The sequence below is a fragment of the Periophthalmus magnuspinnatus genome, chromosome 23, assembly GCF_009829125.3.
Source record: "Periophthalmus magnuspinnatus isolate fPerMag1 chromosome 23, fPerMag1.2.pri, whole genome shotgun sequence".
Taxonomy (NCBI): Eukaryota; Metazoa; Chordata; class Actinopteri; order Gobiiformes; family Gobiidae; genus Periophthalmus; species Periophthalmus magnuspinnatus.
The window spans coordinates 21,251,656-21,271,170 of NC_047148.1; the positions used below are offsets into that span (position 1 = coordinate 21,251,656).

A 19,515-nucleotide genomic window follows, 5' to 3' on the forward strand; every position below is an offset into this window, starting at 1 on the left:
CGGTTTCCAGTAAAGTGAGCGGTTGATTTGCCAGCCCTTTGGCCAGTGGGGCGGCCCAGACATGCCCGTGTATGAAGTGGGCTCGTCTGAAACAAGAATCTGAAGAATGTGTCGTAGGGGGCGGGTCGAGCCTTGAGACATCAGGGTTTACACACAGATAACAAATGCATTCTGTTCAGTTCACAAATGAGAAGACGGCTTTACTATACATTTATGAAATCACCACTGCTTTATTACTTTTCTTTCAATTGTCGCTTTTTAACAAGGGAGCGCAATAACCAAGTATCTGAAAGGATAAAGATCAGTAGCATAAGTGCTGGACCAGCTGTAGAAACTGCTAGTACATTGACAATGAAATAATGAGTCTTAAAAGTACAAAAAGTTGGTAAAACATTTTGATACAATGAGAAGCATCAAGATCTTTTTGCAGTAATAGAGAAGAGGCAAAGCACTTCAAGCCCCGCCCAAAACATGAAAAGCTGTCCATTCTTAAAACACAGTGACCTTTAAATGATAAATCTTATAGTGCCACAATATTTATTTGAAATGAAATGTGTGCATTTAGGCCTCTTCTGAACCACTCAACTGTACATTTAAGAATGCATACACAAATAGTGAAACACTGTAGAAGAGAAACTGCAACATTTTGTAGTGTCATGAAGCATTTTAGTAAGCAACATTTAAACGGTTTGACATGGCATTGTGAGTTTTAAAACAAGTGATCATTACAAAACCAAAAATGAGTAATTTCAACAGCTTCACATTTTGAGAGAAAAAGTTTAAAAGTCCTTCTTTGTCCAATGAAACGACACTGCTCACACAAAAAAAAAACACCTCCAAATTTAGGTAATGCCAAACGACCGCTGTACTCGGACTCAGACAGTTCCTTGGACTCTACATGTGATTATATCTAGGCAGCATGTTATTGCTTGTGCCACTTGAGAAAAAGCTGAATAAACAATGGCAGAGCTATCCTCGAAGCACAAAAAAACAATTTGTAGAACAAGTTTTGACCTTAAACAACAAAAAGGAAAGAAAAGTTGAAACACCAGATTAAATGTAAAATCACATTTTTATGTGGCAGTAGAACTCCAAAAATCATAATTATGCCACCACTTCAATCAGCTATTGTGTTTTACAGCTATGGTGGATCAGTTCAAGACCCTCTCCCAAAAAGCAGTTGTCACCACATTGTTTGATCACAGTATGTGGCTCAATTTGAGTTAATGTTTTTTATGTTCAGCACATCACATGCACACATTGTTTAAATGTCAGTTGTTTTCATGGAAGCAACATGATTTTGGTAAAATGTTCTCAAGCAAGCAACAGCTGAAAAGCCCCCATATATCTTCAAAAAGCCAAATAACAGGCAAAAAAGATCACCCAGGAAAAAAAAATGCATTGACATGCAGTCAGTTTTCTGCTCTGATTAAAAATCAGTCCTTGAATTTTATAGTTTGAGGCTCTAATATCGAGCAAAAAGCCCAATAAAGTGTCAAAAGCCTCTCTGCACTGTTCTAAAAATGAGTTTTGCTTAATGATATAAATGCATCCTTTGTTTTGAGGGCTAGATGCTGCAATAGTGATCGCTGCAATAGTGGGTCAATATTTTGGCAAAATATTATGAAAATCCCAGTCTTTCCCCCACTTTAGGAACAAACGCACAAAACATATTTTCTCTATAGCATTTTGCTCTTAAAATGACTAATAATAAATTAAAGATGACATTGAATAGATCTGCTTAAAAGACTGTTTATTTCTATGTATATATATTTATATATCTCTATATGCGGTGTGGAATAATGTCCAGTTCTGAAAGTCTGTGAGGACATTTTATTTTGTTAGTCCCTTGCCCTAAGAAAAGAGAGAGGGGCAAGGGGCTGTGTGTTTGCAGGCTGTGTAATGAGGATTTTAGGGTCCATTTTTACGCCTTGCCCTCCTCTACTTTAACAGCCTGGGGTTTGATAGCTCCAGTGCGTGCTGGTTTGGCTTGCCCTGTAGGAAGAGGCTCCTGTAGTTTGCTGGTTAATCCCACTGGTGGTGCCTTGCCTTCACCAACTGCCTTGCGCACATCTCGGATGGTTTTGGTCTATAAAAAAACATTTTCATTAGATGATGTTGTAAGTAAACATTGAGATGAGCAATTATTTTTGCTTAATAAAATATTTGTTTTATAAATAAACTGGGCTCCTTTTTAAGAAGCAGGTAAAAGACAAACTCGAGCTCAATTAACCCTGAAAAGAAAAGGTTTTGTTTCAAAGAGAATGTTAACCTGCCTTGTACCGCACTTCTCTGAACTTATATAAAAAAATACTGTAAGCACAAGATAAATGATGATCTATCCAGACACATGACTTTCTGTTTGGCATATTCTTCCCGCGTGACTTCCCATGTTAACTCTTTTTATTGCATTGATAATGTTTTTGCCCTCTGCTAAACTTAAGTTTAGAATCTTATTGCTTGGCTCTGCGCACGGCGGTCGCGGGCTAGTCCCAATCAGAGGGAGGGTCAGTGCGACCATTTTCGCTCTAATGTAATATCTATGAAGTTTTTGCTGAGTTGTGTGGAAATCAATAAATCCTGACAAATCAGGCAGTGGAAAGACTGTGCTGTGGGTGGATGTCACTGACACATGTTAAACACTTACATATGTGACATGTGTGGGAAACACTTCTGTGTTTACAAAGGTGTGCCTTTTTGAGTCTGTGCTAACACTAATTTTGAAGCCTAATAAATATTTAAAACACCAGACTAAAATTATCTACAACACATCAAGAAATAATCAGTTGGGTTTTTAAAAAAAATAAAAGTCAGCATTAGCATTGGGACACAAAGATGTCCCTTAAACACTGGCAAACTTCACAAATGAAAAGTTGGAAACTTTTCGGTGACATCCACCCACAGCGCCCTGTCCACTGCCAGATCTGCCAGTACTTCTTGATTTTAGCTCGGTTTGGAAAAAACCTCAGAGGTTACATTAGAGCGTGAATGGCTGCACTGATCCGCCCTCTGACTGGATGTAACCAGCTGCCTTTGTGCACAGGGCCTGTTGTCTAAACAGTTAACTTCTAAACTGACAATTAAACTCAAGAGTTGCTTAAACGTGCTTTGTGAAATAGGGCCCTGGAATGTAAGATCAATAGCTCTAAATATTAAAAACATAACACAAACATGCTTAAGATTCTCACATATCTAACATGAAAGTCTAACAGAATGATTTGTGTGGGAGAAGTAAAATAAAATGATTGAATTACCTATATTTACAGTGGGTGGCTCACCTTCATGCCATCCTCTGGCCCTTTGATAGGGGGCTCAGGGGCTGAGGGAGGAGTAGAGTGAGGAGGGTCACGGCCAGGGTTGGAATAAGGGGGGGAGCGGATTATGACAGATTTGTTGACCTGCATGACTGGTCTCTGTATGGGGTTAGGGAAAGGGCCTGTGGTGGGTGGGCGCATGTGCATCATCATGCTGCCCTGAGCAGTGGGAACCTGGAGCAAATTAAAAAGGAAACATTAACATTCGAATGTCACACAACCCGAGATCATATGCAATGAAGAAGTTTGTATAAAGCTCAAAACAATGTCTCCTCAGAGATTACATTACACTAGGCATGTTTAAGTGCCTAGTGTAAAGTCTGTTGGAGCCACGTTTCAGTATTATTATTTTTTTAATATGGAAATGTCCGGTTTTATCTAAACAAAAATCATTGGTATTGCCCATCTCTGACGTAGTGACTCTAGGGTTTCTAACGTATTTTAGGACTTCCCACTTTCCTTAGCACATCATGCATGCCCCTAAAATCTACATCATTTGGAAAAAATATTAGTTTAGGCAAGAAATAAGCTATACCTGTTGAGAAAAGTGCGCTGGCAGAGGTCCTCCAGGACCAGAGGGCTTCCCACTGGGACTTGCAGACCCAGGCCTAAAACAAAATTAGCTTTAGAACACAGAATAAACAGCAAATGTCACTATTGTGAACAGAATGGTTTAACACACCTATATGTTCCTCCAGAGATACCCGGGGAATGACTGGGTTTTTCAGAAAACTGAAAATTCTTCATGTCCATCTGTGACCCCTGAGATTAAATAAACCAAACATGTAAATATTTGTCTAAAAGTCAAATCTGACAAAAATAACTTGTGCTGGGGGACATGTATGTACCTCTCTACTGCCAGGCATGACAGGGGGCTGAGAACCTGGAGGCATCATTCGACGTGGCGCTCCCACAGACAAGTTCTGCCCCTGTTGCAACTGTATGGACTGGGGGAGAATCAGATGCTGCTGCGCAGATCCATAGCGTAGCTGGGACCCAGGTAGAGGCATGGTCACCTGCAAGATAAAGGTACTCTACAATAATGGATTGGAAAACATTCAAATCAAGAGTTAGCCTACTATTAAAACAACTTATAAATGCCAACTGGTTTAATAAAAACATACAAGACGCCCGCTCAAGCTCACAAAACTATAATGCTTCCGTCCTAAACTGCACAAGACCACAAGCTCAAGAGAGTTTGTGTGATAACCATCATGTAACAGAAATGTACTACTAAAAAGCGTATGAATAATTCTTCATTGCTACTTTACCAAGGGAGTTTCTACATAACCTTTTTTTTTTTAAACCAGACTGACAAATAAATAATGGTGCATCAACGACCAAACTGACCTGGATGAGTTGAGAGTCCATCAACTGGGAAGACCCCATCCCAGGACCCTGATTCATCTGGTTATCATAGACCATAGGCTGGTTGCCATTCATTGGCTGATAGTGGGAGCTAGACTGAGGCTTCACCATTTCAGACGGCTGCATACCAGGAAAACCCGAGTAGGGCCCTTTGAGGGGGGCTCCACCTGACAGAACCATGGGGTTGGGCTGGGATAGATTTGGGTGCATGTAAACCTGGGATCTAAACAAAACAAAAGAATATGTATGACATATGGCAAACAGCAAGTGGTACATGCAGGTAGCATTTACATTTCCAAGGTTGTACCACATAGGATGGGCAGTACCTGAATGGGGGAATTGAACTGAACATCTCTTGAGATTGAGAGACAGGAAGACCCCCTCGAAGCCCCAGCTGAGCCTGAGCCTGAAGAGATGTGTGCAAAGAGATAGGAATCTGCTGGGCTGCAGCCGCCTGAAATGAAAAACAAATGTAACACACAGACTACAAACGAATGGAGATGTTTCCGTTTGTCAATGTACCTGTTGATAAGACTGTTGTTGTGTCAAGGTGGGTGGCACAAGGCGAGGCTGGCTAGGAAATACATGACCGTCCAAGTACAAAGGGGGGATATGGTTTCCTACAGAGACAAATCATTACGTTATTTGTGTGAAATGAAACATTGTGTAATGAACTGTTTTGTTTTTTTTTACCTTGCATTGACATGGAGGGTGCGACTGATGCTACAGGCATTGGGGGCATGGACACTCCACCAAAAGAGCTGTAGCTGACACCACTAGATGAACCTACACTGCATGGAGGCTGAGGGCCTGAACTACTACCTCCAGGAGATCCCTGCTCAGGCAGTGACTGGGAGTTCTCCCACGCTTTACGAGCAGACTCCATCTGCACGGTAAAAGAAGACATCTTTGATCAAAAACAGAGAAAGGTAAAGAAATATAATGTAATCTTAGGCAAAATACATACTTTCAATGTCAAGTCAGCAGAAGGAAATGATAAGGGATTGAGGTTTATACCAGGCTGCAAATGGTTTGAACGGAGCATTGGGATAGTCTGATTAAGCGCAGTCTAGAAATAAACATATTGGTGTATATAATGTTACTCTTTTGTAAATCAATCTGATTTTAAAGTTTAAACCACTTACATTATTGGTAAGTGCATCCTGAAGCTTGTTTACAGGATTTGACACAGGCACTGCAGTAGAACCTGGCTGTATACTAAAATCAGAGTCTTTGGCACTAACACCAAACTCAATCGGAGGCACAGGCAGCACACTGTCCACATGAAGATCCACACCATTGACTGGAGTAATAGGACCACCTTCAAGCCTATCAACACCCTCTGAACCTTTGCGGTTCTTCAAGGAGCGTTCGTTTCCAATAGGACCTGGCTTGTGCTGTTCTTTGCTTTGATCTGGGCTTGCATCAGAGTCCTGATTCAAGAAAAAAAAAACATTTTTAGAATATATTACATCTTTGAACTACAATTTGAGGGAGTATACCTCAGAGTTGGGCTCACTCCCCGTGTACGAGACCTGTTTAGTCCAAGAATCTCCACCTGAAGCGGGAACTGAAAGAGCTACAAAATGGTAAAATGAAAACATGCTCTAGGTTTCTCTTCATTGTAAATATTAAGATCAAAGTACCTGAGCTATTCGTTTCCCAGATTTCTGTTCCAAGATTATTAGAAGAGAGTGCATCCTCAGGATGGTCGAGAGTCACGCTTCCTTGTTTTTTTGCAAAGCGAGGAGGAATCTTGGATGCCATAACCCTGTTCTTCCCTGGCATCTAAAAAAAAAAAAAGAGGAAGAAAAATAAAATTTACAAATTATACATTCAGATTGCCAGATTGAGTAAGTGCTCATCTTACTGTAGCTCCCTGTTCCTTTCTCCTCCTTTCTTCATCTTGTGGCCGTCTCTGCTTCTTAGACAAAGCTTCTTGGTAACCATCTGAGCTTGGCACTGGTCCTCCTGTGTCACTTTCAACTATCGGAACAATGCAAATAGTTCAAATATACAGCCAGTTATAAAATACTTCACTGAAAAATACTGAAAACAGAACTCACGTTGATAGCTACCAAGCTCATACTGTGACAAGGATTCAATGTCTGTCTTCACAGGTCCTTGCTTCAGGTCCTTGTTTAACTTCTTCCCAGTGGACTCACAGGAGTCCCTTTCCTCAGGCTGATCTATGCCATAAACTGATCCTGCCTCTTCTGGGGTCCTGGGTTTAAGAAAAGCCATTTTGTAAAGTTAGGTTAACACATATAAAACCATGAAAATCTATGCAATACAATACACAGAAATATGCTAAAGCTTAAACCTTACCTCCTACAAGACACATTTCCATTAGGCCAATTGTCACTTCTGTTTGATGAAGTTGGAGGATTTTCAGGTGTACGTGACATCTTGTTTGTTTCCAGGACAGGCGGCTCTCCTTTTCTGTTCTGTCGATCTACAAGAGGTCTTTGACTGGAAAAGCTTCTCTTTGAAAGTTCTCTTTTCTCACTGGCACCTGGTTCACCATGACTTGGGTCTGAAGGGATATCAGAGAGGCCCTGTTGAGCTGAGCTGCCACTTCCACTCCTCTTGTCCCGCCAGTCCCCAAAGTCACTGTTTTCTGAACCAGTTTCCCATTCCTCTGCTTGGCCATGTTGAGCAGAACGCCCAGTATAGGATCCACTGGGCCAGCTGTCATCTCCTTTGGCGCGTCCAGGCCAGTTTGCAAAGTCACCGTTTAAGTATTCATCACTTGTCCATTGGTTTGAGCCAGGGTCACGTTCTTGCCTTAACCTTCGGAAACGTGGGGGTTTGTCTTGACGTGGAGGTCTGCGTCTTCTTAAAACTTGTCTGTCAGGGTTGTCATTGTCAAAGTAGTACTCCCCTTCACGGTCTTCAGTGCCATTTTCATTTAAGGATACTGTAAATTTAGGGGTGTATTTCAGATTCTCAACAGCAGATCTACGGGAGTAGACATTTTCATGTCCTGGATCATAACCGTTTTCTTGCCCCGATGCACTGTTGTTAGTAAACTGAGTTCCCCGGCCCCTCCATGAGGACATGTCTCTAGACCCACCATAGTTTCGATTGTAGCCTCCACTCATGTTCAGTCTTGGAGGAAGGGCACGACCTCCAACACCCCTTGCTTTAGGTTTTTCTCTGGAATCAGTTGATGCTTGGTCATCAGTATACACCTTGTTTGATCTCCACGAATCCCTGTCAGCTTTCCGGACTTCAGATTCTGTGTATATTTCACTATTTTCTGAGCCCTTCTGGCGGCGTCTCTTGGGCATTTCTTCATATTCTGAAGCTTCGCTCAAGGTTTCACTGACATTGCGTCTCCTCGGCTTACCCCTTTGGAATTCTTCCATTTTTACATGATCCCTAGGGACTGCACGGCCTCTGCTTGCCCGGTGAGGGGCACTTCCACTGTTGTTATTGTTGTAAGTTCCTCTGAGACCATCTCCATTTCTTCCACCTCTCCCTCCACCTCTAGAGTTAAATTCCCTAAAGCCACGACTGCCACCCCTCCCTGTGACCCTCACACCACCAAAGGCCTGCTCTTCATCAATAAAAATCCAGTTATTACGACGATGCAACTGTGGCTCACGACCTTCATGGCCATCTCTAGGTGAATGAATCTTGCCATTCTCCCAGCTGTTGTCTTTTGTAAAGTCTTCATTGTGGGTGCTCAAAGGTTTGTCAGTTTTAGTAGGAGCAGGGGACTGACGCTGCTTCTCTTCAGGCTGTTTTTCAATAGGTGAAGCCGAGCGCCTGCTGTTTGGTGGCTGGTTGTCTTTCTTCAAGTCATATACATTGGTGAGAACTTCTTTTTCAAAGCGATATGGTACAGGTTTCTCATCAGGCTCCGGTTTAGGCTTCTCGTTTTCCTTATCTTCTACTTTTAGAGCTTTAAGAACTGGCTTTTTGATTGGGCCAGTTCTGCGAGTAAGCATTCTGCCACTAGTCTCAGAAGGCTGTCCAACACTGCTGCAGCTGGAACTGGGTTCAGACCACTGACCATTGTCTTTCTTGAGTGAATCCCTTTTCCAAATATCCTTGTCTGATGCATCATCATGTGACTCAGCTGCCTCCCTCATGTATTTGTCTCTGTGGTCCAATCTTTGATAATCCGTGTCTCCATGATGAGGAGGGTGAGCTGGAGACAGTAATTCATCATGGTGTCTGTTTTCCCTGTCCGACCCTCTATTGAGGTATGAATGACAAGGGAGATTATCTTGAAGACGGTCTAGGCGTTCTTTAGCTCTCTCCTCATAAGAGTCATGTTGGGGGCATGTCATGTCACCTCTTTAAAAAAAAATAGAAACAAGTTAATTACACGAAAGTACAGGGTATTTGTATCAGCATAAAATATTTGCCTGTCATCTCGGCGCAAACTCTCAGAGCTTTCATGTTGTCTTTGATAGGGTGGAGTGAAGCTGCGCAAGGGATAGCTTTCTTGGTTCCACATGGTGCACGATTCAGTGGATGGTGCTCTCCTCTCTGGATGTAAACTTGAATGGCAACCTTCATCAGACACAGGGCTGTGATCCTGGGGCATCATAGGTTTTATCATCCCAGCTAAAAAAAATAAATAAAATGTATTACTTAAAGTTAGCTACATTCATATATGCACAGTAATCACAGTCTACCTGACGATGAATAATATTCCACCGGAGATCTTCCTTGGGTCATGCGGGGATCCATATAAGGTGGCATCATCATCCAGCGAGGGTCAAATCCGAGAACATGTGGGGGATAATAACCCCGTTGAGCATGGCTTGAGCTCGTGGTAGAGGGATGGCCTGATTGTTGCCAGTGCTGCATTTTGTATGATTGCTCCTAGTAAAAAATAAAAATAAAATTAGTCTCATAATAACCTGTGTGTTTTCCACACTGACCTCTAAGGATATGCTCACAATAGCTCAATTATACTGCACCCATGGAAAGACCCTAAGGCGCATTATGTTTGTCCAGTACAAACTGGACAAACTTGCGTGCTCCTTTATCAGATTTCAGACATCATCGAAAATCTCATATCTGTTGCTCTACATTAGATATATTTCATGACACTGGGCTTATTTGTTCCACTACATTGTTGGCACTTCAGGTGACATGTACACATACAGAGCTGCATGATGACATTTACTTAACGGTCTCTGATCCATCTTTAAGTTAATGGTGTTATTTTAAATACAAACAGAATTGGCCTTGAAATTTTAATATAGTGAAGGATAGGGCTTCTCAAAATGTGGGGCCAGGGGGAACTCATGGGGAAACGTTCGTAGTACATGGATGAGTTTTAAGCAAACAACAAACTTTCGACAAATGCAGTGTAACTCACTGACTTAATATGCAGCAAATTTTGCTTGTATTTTCTCAAACGTCACGCGTGAAACTCGAAACACACCAAGCAACATCGGACAAGCTTAGACCCCAATACACGTCTTCCTTTACTTGTGGGCTGGAAATACCGTATTTTCAAAATAAATTCACCTGTTGCTGGTGATGTGGCTGCTTTTGAAATCGGGGAGGAATTGGTTTAGTTGTATGGCGAACAGTACTGTCTCCTGGGGGGGAAGAGGACTCTAGACCTTCCTCGTCACTTCCACGGTAACCAGAGAAGCCCGACTCCTCTTGATAGCTATGCGCTGAAGTGTTATCAGTGGCACTTTGATTTCCATCTGGTAGGTAAATGAGAAGAAAATGTGCAGTGTTAGCACCAAATTGTTACATAAAAAAGGCAACATTCTGAAGACTAACAGCATTTTTACCTTTTGTGCTGTATTGCCAGTTGTCATGGTGGCATTTATTTTGATCTCGGTTGGGAGAGAGAGTAACATCCCTTCCCTCTAGATCTTTGTGACCGTCATCTGTTTTAGAAGTCTGTCTCTCAATTTTGCCAAACTTTTCATCTAGTTTCTTAAGTTTTTCAGCACATGCAGCTAATCGTTCCTCCCGCGCTCGCCGCTCCTCCTCCTCCCGACGTCTGCGAGCTCTTTCAACAGCCTCAGACAACTCGGCCGGCACAAACTTCCCCCTGCCCGGAGGCTGAACATGAGATTGCCGTTGATGGTCCTCTTGTTCCAGTGCAGGGTCACCATGGTGTTTCTGCTGTGGTTAATTATACAAAGAATAAAAAATAAAAAAGTAAGTGTGATTGTATGCAATTAAAAGTATAAACATTATAAATATATTATTATGGCTGCATCACTATGATAACAGGGTCATCTGGCCCAATTCACAAAGGCTTAGAGACATTGTGCCTTTCATATTCCCTTTAGTGTAGGTCTCTCAGGAATTTTAATCCTTAATGTGTTCACTCTGTGACTAACAACGTTAGAGTTAAACTTAGCCCCGTTGTCTCAAAAGAGAGAAGAAAAACAAGATGCCATATGGATAGACCTGACTGTCTGCAGAGCTGCATCTGCCGCTGGTTTTCCTCAGAGGTTCATGATGATGTTGGTAGCGATAGTTATCTTCTGGGCTCTCCTGGGGGTGAGAGTCGTCTATACTTAGGGAGGAGTGGCAGTCACGCTGGTTTTCATTTTCCCAATCAGTCCTGTGGTATTGTAAACACAAACAATCAGAACTATATGGTCATGGTATTTCTTAAAACTGTTTCAAAGAAAAAAAGGTTTTACCATGCTTTGTTTTTCTCACAAGGGGCATGATCCTCTTCATCATCACTAAATTTAAGTTTTTCACTATAATCCACTTCTTCATGGAGTCCTAAGGGAGACACAAAAATAACATTTGTCATTTAAAAGTGTCCAAGTTGTACCTTGAAATCTGATTGTGAGACAATTACCTGCCCATCCATCCTCACAGTCATTGTCTAGCTCATCCAGATCCTTCAGGTCTTCAGGATTGATGATAGCTGGCCGAAGTGGCTTGTCACCTGGCCTATGGATGGGCTGAGAGGAGACCCTGGGTGGTGCACGAACAAAACGATTCTCTCTCCTCAAGTCTCCGCTGCTCAAATATACAATTCAAATTAGCAGTGTGCTATTCAACCGTCATGTAATTTTCCGTTACTGCATGAGCCGTGTGTGCACTTACTTTACCAACTCCGGTTTAGCATAATTGTGTTTAAAAGTTGGTTTACTTTCAAAACGAACGGGGGCTGATACAGTATTATGTGCATGGTCTGGTCCTGGGGCTTCCCGTGTTTCCTTAGAACACATCTATGGAAGAACAAAAAATACAAATTGTACCTGGTGTTTAAGGTCCGACCAAAGAGCAGCAGAGACTTAAATGTACTTACAAATGCAGGTAACATATCATGGTAGACAGCGGTTGAAGTGTGTTGAAGTTGGTATTGCAGGGCTGTAGGGACTGTTGTTCTGCGAACAGGCTGAGCTGGTCTCAAGGAAGGCTCTTTAGCATCAAAGCTTGGTGACGGAGTTATTGTTGAAGTGGATGTAGTGGTAGCAGTGGCAGAGGAAGGGTGAGATGAGGCTGGGAGTGTCCCAGACTCACCTATGGCAGTAGGCTTCCCCTCAGGATCTGCTGGCACAGCGAGGGTCAGGGATGAAGGTTGAAGGTTCCTGCCACCGCCTTCCCTCCAACTTGTTACATCTAGTGAGAAACAGATGTATAGAGTTATAGAGTACTGCCACTCAAATACAGTTCAGAGAGGCAGTTTAGAAGAGGACTTACTCTGGGGGCGGAGGCTTGGTCCTGGCCCATACGACGGATCGAAGCCGCTTCTTTCCTTGCCAGCCTTGTCCTGTTCTCCAGCTGCTTTCAGTGTGGGAAATTCCTCGTGAGAGAAGGGTTGAAGTCGGCTTGAGCCCCTTAAACCATCCGGCTCTACTCCCTTTCCATTTAGCTGGGCCCATTGCTTTGGTCCACCTGTGTTTGTGTTCTGCAAAGACACGTGAAAAATAATCACCAACTACATTCAATGACAAAGTACACCAAGATGCTTTTTACCACGTTTAGTACAATTAGTCTAATCATGTATTATAGTAGACAGTTTTACAAACGCATCCATACAGATTACATATAGAGTCCTAAGCTTAACCATGGTCAAAATATGAGTTTAGAGCTAGCCCAATGTATTAACTTTACAAAATTTATGTGGAACATCTTACACCGTTTTCACTTTAGTTTAATGCAGTTTAAGAGGTGGTGGGGCAATTGAACAAGCGACACTGCAAAAAAAATCGAATTCTAATTTCAACTGTTAAAAATGACTTATCTATATAAATGTAACTTAAGGCATTTTAATTCTGGGGCTCTGACTTTGATTAAAATCAATTTAAAATTGTAATCATAAAATGTTTTTATCTTATTTTTTGGATATATCATCTGGCCCCAAGAGGCAGTGACGCAAAAAATGCATTAAAATGATTGGATTTGTTTAATGATGCATTCACCATTTCAAGAAATGTCTGCTCACGTATATGAGCACATTCGTAAACCTAATTATCAGTATTGAGATTAGGTCTGAAAAGCCGTACTGGTGCATGGCCACACTGTGTATAATTCCATAGACAATACAGCCACCACAGTGGTCATGTATAGCCATTAGGTGAACGGTATTCCACACTGAGCAATACAAAACCATAAAAAACACACCTCTGGGTTGGCTATTGGTGATGGTTTCTGAAGATTGGAGACAGATTTCTGTAAAGCCTGCTGTGGCTGCAACTCCTGCAGCTGTTGTATTGATACAATAGAACTGTAGAATAAAAAGAAGAAAAAAAACAACCCTTGAAGGTCTAATGGCGGACATGTCAATTTTTAATTTCTCTGATGACTTTGTAACCAAATTTAGCCTCCATTTACCTCTTTTGATCGGGTTGTTCCTGCTTGTTTGCCCATCCTGTTCCGTCTTTAGGCACAATGACCACGTTTGGATCGTTTCCTTTGTTTTCAGATTTTAAACTCGGCAGATGAGCAGGTGGGGGCATACGCCGGGCTGTTGCCACTTTGCCAAGACTCTGTAAGCCATGTCGAGGAACTACTACATTTTTGGTGAGAAAGGAATATTGAAAATTAATATTTAATATTTTCTGAAATATAAACAACAGTAAATGCAATTACCTGTATTTTTGGGGGTTTCTATTGATTTTCCCTTGTACTTGTCAAATAGGCTGAGCGAGGAATACTTGCTTTTCCCATCCTTGGACTTGGTAATTTGCCCCAAACGATCGGACATTGCGATGTAATGTCATCGAGTATGGAAATTTTTCTTTTCTCCTCTTCCCAATGCCTTCTGATACTTCAACAAAACACAAATTGTATGACAGAATAAAAAGTAATAACAGTGTTATTTTTAGTTTTACAGTAGATTATTGCAACCTCTCAGCCGTAAATATTTCTTTCTGCCATTGCCATTTTATTAACCTAGATACAAGTTTCACTTGTAGAAAAATGATCCACTTCCACTTAAAAATGATATAATGGGTCAGTCCACAGGCCCACACATTTATAACATGTTTATAATGCTACAGAGGTCTGACAAATGAAGAGTGGAAGGAACTTGAAATGTGCCACAGTGTTTTTAAAACACATGGAGATATGACAAAGTGGAAGAACAGTTAAATCACAGCGCAGAGCCTTGGGTCTGTGATGTAATGGAGTTTTCATATGGCTAACCATCACAAGGGGACAATTACGCTGCTTTTGGGGTTTGACGAACAAAATATAATCTATAATAGTTTTACAGTCGACACAGCACTGAAAACACACAATAATACATGATGTTATCCAGAGACAGGCCCTGGGTCACTCTCACACTCTCAACTACACTAACAGGCCTATGAGCAGCTCTTGTTTTGTTTTTTGAAAACAAATGCAGGTTTGAAATACAAATATCGCCACCAAATACACGAAGTTTGCCCAAATGACACTGAAGATTCACGAGCTCAGCGCAGAGAAGCAGCTAGTGGAAAATGCTAGCAGCGGCTAGGCTAATGGAAATGGTAATGTAAACATTAGACACTGGTGGCTACCATTTTCATGTTCGACATTCTAAAGACAACTCACCAGGCCAAATACAAGTGTTCTTGACTAGTATGGGACTATAATACTTAAATATAAATCACAACATGCGCCAAAGCTGCATTAGAGCTTGATCGCAGGTTGTCCACAAACTAGCGAAAGGACATTCCCATTAAACTAGCCGCCTACTAGTCTCCCCAACAACAACCATGACAGGCCATGGAGCCACTGTCTTTATTTGCACACACCATAATCAAACGCACAGTGTGTTATGGACATTTCCAGAGCTCTCCCATGTGACTGTTATTAACCTCAACATTAGCAAGCTATGGAGACAGAAGAGAGAATGTAGGGCAAGGCGATTAAAAATGGCTGCTGCCCAGAACAAAGCAACAATAAAACTAGGCAGCGAAGAAAACACTAAAAGTGCACATTTCCCTCAGTCATCTGCGTCAAATACTTACCCAGTGAATGACTTAGTATGTATTCCAAAGGATGGCGGAGATATATTCCCACAAAATGCAGTTTATTAAAAGGATGGAAGGCGATTGTAAAGCCCGATCTACATAGGTTGAATTGATCGCAGAGTTGTTGCTGGGGTCCTACCCGGCCTGAGACTGAGCGGGGCAGAGTGGAGCACGAGCCGCTGTGGAAGAGCGTCATGCGTCACCGACGACGGAGAGAGACGTACCAACCGACAAATTCAAAATAAAATAAAAATAAATAAATAAAAAGTAAATAGATATAAAATACATAATCAATAATAATAATAATACAAAATAAATAATAAAAATAAAAAATAAACTCCCAACCAAACGCCCCCGCTCACGACAACATGCACAACAACTGTCACTAGGTGGAGCAATTTCTACATAAATGTCAGAACATGTCATGATTGGCTTCTTTTGCCCTCTATTGTCATTTTATATGGTGACCACCTGTCCCGTGGTTAGTTTTAGACCTATTGCTGGAACTAAGGTCAGATCCGGCCTATATATGGCTACACTGAAAGATCAAAAGGTTTTGGTGAGACACATTTGTCACAGGAGTAAAAGGTGGGAAATCAGAGGCTTCTTTCAAATGGAAATATAATATTTCAGTGTATTCACCCCTGAAACAAAAGGGTCTTCCACATTTGACATTCAGTTTTGATTAGACAAAATGTTTGCCCTTAGTTTGTATATCACAACTTATATTTTTCTTAGTTCATCCCTATGTCCCACCAAATCCAATTAGCTTTTATTCAGTCTGATTCCACGTTCTGCATTTCTCCATATGTTCATTTTTTGAGATCTGGGATTTTTTAAACTAGAAAAAAAGATTCTATAGGTTCACAGATCTGTCCAGGAATATGACACCTATCACAGCTGAATAAAGTTCCTGACTGAACAAGCTGTAATTATTTCAAAGTTGCCTTTTTAAATAAAAAAAATCCATACAGTTGGTCTGATGATGTTCTACACCCAGTTTCCACTGTCAGTGCATTAGATGCCAGTCTTTCCTGTATGTGTAAAAAACACTTTCTGTTCCTCTTAAGTAGAGTGTTTCACCACACCACTGTTTCCTGGTACATGTTTCTACTGCAAGCTCTTATGGAAACAGAAGAAGCTGCAACAAATTTAAATATGCATATAAAAGCCAATTTCTAAGGTGATTACTGTTCACATGCATCAATAACGAAATAAGTAAATTAGTCATTGTTAAATAGCCAATAATTTTATTAATGCATTAAAAATAAATGGAAAAAAACATCTACAGAAACCTGTACAGATGAACAAAGCTATAATCACAAATAAAGCACTGTAGAGACTGACACAAAAGTTTAATTTTATATCTATAAAAGAAATTGGTATCAAATATTTGTTTTTTTCAGGAAAGCAATACAAATGCTGGATGGATGGACCTGCATAGATATCTGCATCAGTAAAACAACATTTTTTATGGAAAATGTAGCATAACACAAAACTGTCATTGTTTGAAAGATGGTGCAAACTTGTTTATGCGTCAGGTTCCATCTGGAAAATAAAAATGTTTGCCAATATGAAATATAAAAAATAAAATATATGTTTGTTTGCCTGTTGTGTGTGCAGTGTTACCCACACGTTTGTTTGTTTGTTTACTTACCAATAGTGTGCAAAAGAGTTTTAGAAGAGGAAGAAAGAAAATGGGTAAGAGGCACAACTGTAACTGAGTAAGCAATCTATGAGAAACTGATGAAATCAAAATGCAAGCGGTTTTATAAGAGGCTCTTTGCTTTGCCAGTTTGTATAGTTTGAGTGTATAGCTGCTGTATGTAAAATCAAATGGTATACATGCAAAATAGGCATCTTTAGCAACCAGCAAAAGATCAGAGAGTTTAAAGACTTATAAAGTAGGAGCTCAGGAAAAGGGACTCCAGCTCAGTGTGCTGATAGATATGAGGGTTTGACAGGTGCTTGACGACAGCCACACACTTTCCATCAGGCTAAAATGGAGCAGGCCTAATGCAAACCCACACACCATGTCAGTGAGGTGGTGTCTACCCAGAAGCACTCGGGACAGGCCCACCAGAAAGGCCCACAGCACTAGGAGGATGCGAAGGGGCACAGCCAGCACCAGGTGAGACAGAAGAAACTTAGACACCATGGCGGCCCGGCTGGCGTGGGCGGCGGGAAAAGAGTATATGTCCATGGCAACACAGTCCAGGAACCCAGGGGCCATCTCCCACGGCCCCTTGCGCTTTACCAGTCTCTGAACCCCAGCTACTGTCATCACGTCCAGGAGAAGGGCTGTTGAAAAAGAGAAAAAGTATATAAGTGAATAACTGGGCATAAAAAAGCAGATGTATTGACCTATTCTTTTAAATGCTGATTTGGAAATATAAGTTATACATTTTGATATTATGAAATCTGGTCTATGACATTTTACCCTTTACTGTTTAACGAAAAATTGTGTCAGAAATCCAAACCTGCTGGTATAAAACATATTTATTTATTGTTCAAAACTGGGATGAATTCAATATTTTGTTGTTATCATAGAATATCTTTAACAGCATAGTATTTTTTTGGCAATGGATCCGAATTTGTTTAATACAACGTTGCAGCTGAGCCAGCAATGCAGCACGCCATCTAAACTAAAATAATAATATCTGCAGATTTCCACACGGTCCATATAGCTTTGGTGAACATAAACAAATCCACAGAAAAGGCAGGACAGTAAAAAGCAAAAGTGAGGAGACATACAGAGTGTTTCCACATCTCTGTTCAAATGCTGGTCTTTCCCTTGGCTCTGGTGCTTCTCTTATTGTAATGCCACCTGTCAATTTTCAATAGTTGTTATTTTTTATTCCTACAACCAGAGGAAGTACCACAGAAAATGAACAAAGTAAATGACTGAGTAGAAAACATAATTCAAGTTTAACTCAAGGCAGTCCAAGTATCCTCTTTAAAATGATTATAAAGATGTCTACAGAAGACACTATACGTCTGAATTATTGTACAAAGGTTATTCATGTTAAATGTTAAAACATTTTAAAAGTAGAAGAACTTTTACAACTCTTCTGACAGGCAGCGGTTTAATTTTGTCTGATGAAGCATGTTTAGAAAATATTGTAATGATACACTAGGCCCAAGTGCTGTATAAATAACTTCTCTATAAATGATCACATTTCCAAACATTAAAGCCATAATATATGAGACATAAGAGAAAATTATGGATTGAACACAAAGGTTTCCATGTTTTAGACTGTAGCCAGCTCATAATAACAAGAGTACAGGTCCATGACTGTGATGGACTGTGGTCATTATCAATAAGGGGAGGCTTAGCAGTGATGATGGTGCAGCTTTTGGCTCATGGTGCGTTTGGTGCGATGTGCGTAAAGTTGAGTGACATTTACCCAAAAGTAGATTGACCAGGACTTCTTGTCCGGCTAACGTGTTGCTCCTTGTCAGACACACGATAGTGCCAATAATCCACGTGATTCCGTGACCAGTGAGAGCCAAAAGGTTGACCATGGATCTGCACCCTCCCCAGGACGAGGACGTGTTGGCACACACCCCCATGCGCTTCGACAGGCAGATATCAATGGCAAGCAGAGAGTTCAAGGCAATGCCTTTGAATGAGGGGTTGAGCTGCATACAGTCCTCCTCGGGCAGTTTGCCTGGCTCTTTCTTGTCCTTACTCGAGCCCTCGGGAGGCTCCTCACCGGGCTGGCTGGTTTGGTGCTTGAACGGAGGTCTCCGCGCGCTGCCTCCCCTCTCCGGCTGCCCTCCGCGCACGGTCTGGTTGAGGGACATAAACTCAGCTCTGTTCAGGACATTGTTCCTCTCACGGGCCTTAGATCTCGCTTTAGCGGGCATTTTGCGTTCGGGAGAAAACTTGTAGTGAGCAATCTTCGAGCGTTAGCTGGTGCGTCTTAACCCAGTCAGTGAAGTCCCTGGATAGAAAGGGGTACAGCAGTCCTCCCCCTTCTGTGGCCTAATAGATATATTTAGACCCCCAGGAATGTGTGCTGGCCATGCTGTTTACCAGCCCCAGTGAGGTGTCTGCATCTGCCTGGACATCATTTAAACCTGATCCAAGCGGTAAAATAACACCAGGGCGTCGCGTTACGCGTCAGCATCGCACAAAGCAACACACAGACGCTTCACTGTAAATAACAACACGGCCTGGACAATAAAAACAAAGGTAATAATCTAGTTACGCTGATGTCGTGTCGCTATCACACCGGATACCAGCCTCACGCGCAGCATCCTTCCTCTGTCTGAACATAAAGAGCCACAGCGTGAACCTGTAGGAGAGAAACGCTCCAAAAACACAAAGAAACATGAGCTAACATACAGGCCTCAAAACTCAATGCAGCACCTGCTTCTCCCCCGATGGTCTTACGTAGTTTGCGTAA

At 41.5% G+C, this 19,515-nt stretch overlaps 2 protein-coding genes across 4 annotated transcripts; both read right to left on the reverse strand.

Moving 5' to 3' along the window:
- Window positions 1–206: 206 nt before the first annotated feature.
- prrc2b (proline-rich coiled-coil 2B) lies at window positions 207–15,267 on the reverse strand. Of its 3 annotated transcripts, none has more exons than XM_033989185.2 (30): window positions 15,101–15,266; window positions 13,737–13,914; window positions 13,479–13,656; window positions 13,269–13,371; window positions 12,345–12,552; window positions 11,950–12,263; window positions 11,745–11,869; window positions 11,494–11,657; window positions 11,327–11,414; window positions 11,088–11,244; window positions 10,457–10,793; window positions 10,179–10,366; window positions 9,335–9,524; window positions 9,062–9,263; window positions 7,011–8,990; window positions 6,749–6,906; window positions 6,553–6,668; window positions 6,329–6,470; window positions 6,185–6,261; window positions 5,828–6,115; window positions 5,650–5,751; window positions 5,376–5,568; window positions 5,205–5,302; window positions 5,009–5,136; window positions 4,665–4,905; window positions 4,163–4,330; window positions 3,997–4,076; window positions 3,850–3,922; window positions 3,279–3,488; window positions 207–2,089 (listed from the first exon to the last, which is right to left on the reverse strand). In XM_033989185.2, exons 2-30 carry the CDS (start codon window positions 13,849–13,851, stop codon window positions 1,925–1,927), a joined length of 6,588 nt encoding a protein of 2,195 aa, XP_033845076.1. In that variant the 5' UTR covers window positions 13,852–13,914; window positions 15,101–15,266; the 3' UTR covers window positions 207–1,924. The 3 variants fall into 3 exon arrangements, with proteins under 3 accessions (XP_033845076.1, XP_033845075.1, XP_033845079.1); XM_033989184.2 differs by having other exon boundaries at window positions 10,457–10,796; XM_033989188.2 differs by having other exon boundaries at window positions 1,954–2,089; window positions 3,255–3,488; window positions 10,457–10,796; window positions 15,101–15,267.
- Window positions 15,268–16,337: 1,070 nt separating this feature from the next.
- LOC117391412 (inactive phospholipid phosphatase 7) lies at window positions 16,338–19,500 on the reverse strand. The gene is made up of 2 exons (XM_033989224.2): window positions 18,511–19,500; window positions 16,338–17,404 (listed from the first exon to the last, which is right to left on the reverse strand). Exons 1-2 carry the CDS (start codon window positions 18,971–18,973, stop codon window positions 17,016–17,018), a joined length of 852 nt encoding a protein of 283 aa, XP_033845115.1. The 5' UTR covers window positions 18,974–19,500; the 3' UTR covers window positions 16,338–17,015.
- Window positions 19,501–19,515: the final 15 nt, after the last annotated feature.